The sequence below is a fragment of the Moschus berezovskii genome, chromosome 14, assembly GCF_049115385.1.
Source record: "Moschus berezovskii isolate FMDL1 chromosome 14, NW_MosBer_1.0, whole genome shotgun sequence".
NCBI lineage: Eukaryota > Metazoa > Chordata > Mammalia > Artiodactyla > Moschidae > Moschus > Moschus berezovskii.
The window spans coordinates 51,695,484-51,698,574 of record NC_142473.1 but is presented as its reverse complement, the minus strand read 5'-3'; the positions used below and the strand labels follow the sequence as shown (position 1 = coordinate 51,698,574).

The 3,091-nt window shown below is 35.6% G+C and overlaps 1 protein-coding gene across 1 annotated transcript; it reads left to right on the top strand.

The window, feature by feature from the left end:
* The first annotated feature begins 1,896 nt into the window (after nucleotides 1–1,896).
* LOC129553870 (olfactory receptor 52N4) lies at nucleotides 1,897–2,862 on the top strand. Its single transcript, XM_055422569.2, has one exon. It carries the CDS (start codon nucleotides 1,897–1,899, stop codon nucleotides 2,860–2,862), a length of 966 nt encoding a protein of 321 aa, XP_055278544.2.
* The last annotated feature ends 229 nt before the right edge of the window (nucleotides 2,863–3,091 follow it).

The following is a 3,091-nucleotide window of genomic DNA, read 5'->3' as shown; positions in this document are numbered from 1 at the left end:
TAAGAGTATTTCAGACATTTTGAATATTAATTTTTGTTGAACTTATGTGTTGCAAATATCTTTCCTCGTCTGTGGTTCATTTTTCATACTTTCAAGTAGTGTTTTTTAATTTAAAAATTTAATTTTAATTTAATTCACTGTGTCATTTTTCTGTGGGTAGCAACTTTTGTGGTCTATTCCAAATATTAAAGAAGATATGTATATTGCATTTCACATTTGATTCTACATTAAAAAAAAAACTGTTGCATGAACAAAATGTGTATCTTTTCCCGCAATGTATATCCAAGTGATCCAGTAATACTTATTGAAAATGGTGCATTTTCTCCCAATCTATAGTGTTTTCTTTGTCATAAATTAAATGGCTTAATGTGTGTTTCAGAATTTGGTTTCTGGGCTCTGTACTTCTTATATTAGTATTTTTAACCACATTTAAAGGGGTGAGTAATTAATTTTTTAAGGAAGTTATAGAAATTATCCTCATGGATATCTTTAAGAAATGGAAACATAAGGTTAAAATCTATATATTTCTCTTCTATACTGCTCTTCTTGTACTACCTGATCTTGGAAAAATTGAGATGTAATAAAATCTCAGGGGATTAAGTGAACTACAAAAATTGTATGCATCTTTGTCCATTAACTCTGATGTCCTTAATGAGTGAAACCCTTGTTCTCCACATTGTCACATTTTAGATGTTCAGTACATGTATATGAGAAATTAAAAGATTAATGAAAGGATGAAGTAGCATTTGCTTAATTCAAATGCTTAATTTGAAAATGATATTTAGCCATAAGCATGGAATTTGGAATTAGTTAATTATGCTCTTAGATGAGAATTAAATTTGATGTGTGGTAAGAAATATCCAATGTAAATTTGCATTTATTTATATTGTCTCCTACAAGAACTCAATTAACATGTGTTCCATTGTGAAATATATGAAAATGTAAATTCAAAAGATCAGAGACAACCAATGAGAAAACAATAAAAATTGGAGATGTCAGTGTATGTATTGAATGATAAATATTACTAGAGAAACAAGCATAATCAAGGCAAAGTACATAAATTCTTTAGTAAAGTATAATAGTGTGACACTACTTTGTTTTTGCTAGACACCAGATAATCTCAGAGGACAATGTTTAAAGGTAAAGTAGAAAGACTGGTAGAAAGACATAACAACAACAAAAAAAATGATTCATTATCATTGATATATTTATGCATCCTAAACAACCTATTACTGCAAGCTTATTCTGATTAGAAATTAAAAGCATTCTAATAAATGCACATAGATCATGATAAGAAAAGGCAAACATTAGTCAATTTAAATGTGAAAAGACCAAATCAAAATTTTTCTGATTTGTGAGACCGTGATCTCCATTGTGAAATGAATAATCTAATATTTACAAAAGGTTTCAAACAGTGCCTTAATAATTAAATATCAATGATCAGCTAATAAACAAGAATAAGAATTTTTAAAGCCCTCATATCTTTTGGTTCATGGGTATAGCGACCAAAGGATACTAAGATCACATCCACAGGGAGATCTATATATTTATTAACAAATGAAGTTTTCTATCCAAAATCCCTTTAGAGATGATATAACAGAATTACTTTTTATTATACACCTATGAAGGTGAAAAACTAGTTTTAAATAACAATTTTGAATCAGTGTCTGTGATGTGAACTTGAATTGCTTAGTAAAAATTTGTCGAGTGAATAAATGAACTAATCAATAAACAAACAGAAGACATATTCACTGTCACTCAGGAAAGTTGACTGTTTGATCAAATAAACTACAGAATTTCAAAACAAAGAAAAAGAGAAAGTAACCATAAACTACATTTTCTCTTGTCTTTATCTTGCTCTAGGAAAAGTCACATAAAGTTTAAGTCTAATTGATTATGCTAATGCTGAATAAAACGGAGTGGGTCCCACCCTCCTTTGTTCTGAATGGAGTCCCAGGACTGGAAGATGTGCATATTTGGATTTCCTTCCCATTCTGCTCCATGTATGTTGTAGCTATGGCAGGGAATTGTGGACTCCTCTACCTCATCTACTGTGAGGACTCCTTGCACAGACCTATGTATTACTTCTTGGCCATGCTTTCCCTAACTGATCTTGTTATGTGCTCTAGCACAGTCCCTAAAGCCCTCTGCATCTTCTGGTTCCATTTCAAGAAAATTGGCTTTGATGGGTGCCTGATCCAGATGTTCTTTGTCCACACCTTCACAGGGATGGAGTCTGGGGTGCTCATGCTCATGGCCCTGGACCGCTACGTGGCCATCTGCTACCCTCTGCGCTACTCAACTATCCTCACAAATCCCGTCATTGCAAAGGCGGGTCTCTCCACCTTTCTCAGAGGGGTGTTGCTCATTATTCCCTTCCCTTTCCTCATCAAGCGCCTGCCCTACTGCAGAGGCAATGTAATCCCCCATACTTATTGTGACCACATGTCTGTGGCCAAGTTGTCTTGTGGAAATGTCAAGGTCAATGCCATCTATGGTCTGATTGTTGCCCTCCTGATTGGAGGTTTTGACATCCTGTGCATCACAGCCTCCTACACAATGATCCTGAGGGCAGTGGTCAGCCTCTCCTCAGCAGAAGCTCGGCGGAAGGCCTTCAGCACCTGCACTGCTCACATCTGTGCTATAGTTTTCTCCTACAGCCCAGCCTTCTTCTCTTTCTTTTCCCATCGCTTTGGGAGCCACACAGTCCCTCCCTCTTGTCACATCATTGTGGCCAATATTTATCTACTGTTGCCTCCAACTATGAATCCTGTTGTGTATGGGGTGAAAACCAAGCAGATAAGAGACTGTGTTTTAGGAATCCTTTCAGGTTCTAAGAATACCAAATCCCAGAACATATGAGTGGGCGTTCCCAGGAAAGAAAAGGGAATGATGACTTCTAGTTACCTGTTTAGGTGGGAGTTGGCAAAATCTTTCTGCAAGTTCTATTTTGGCCACTAAAATGGGACTTAACTAGTGTGAGTGCATCTCCAATTGCATGTCCTGTCATGAAAATCTCAGTATCACCTGCACACCCACCAATCTTTCTATGAATTTCTTATTTCTCATTGCTGTGAACGAATAGTCTAAT

Excerpts from the sequence above, each read along its gene's own strand:
- LOC129553870 (XM_055422569.2), top strand. The coding sequence starts at position 1,897 with ATGCTAATGCTGAATAAAACGGAGTGGGTCCCACCCTCCTTTGTTCTG.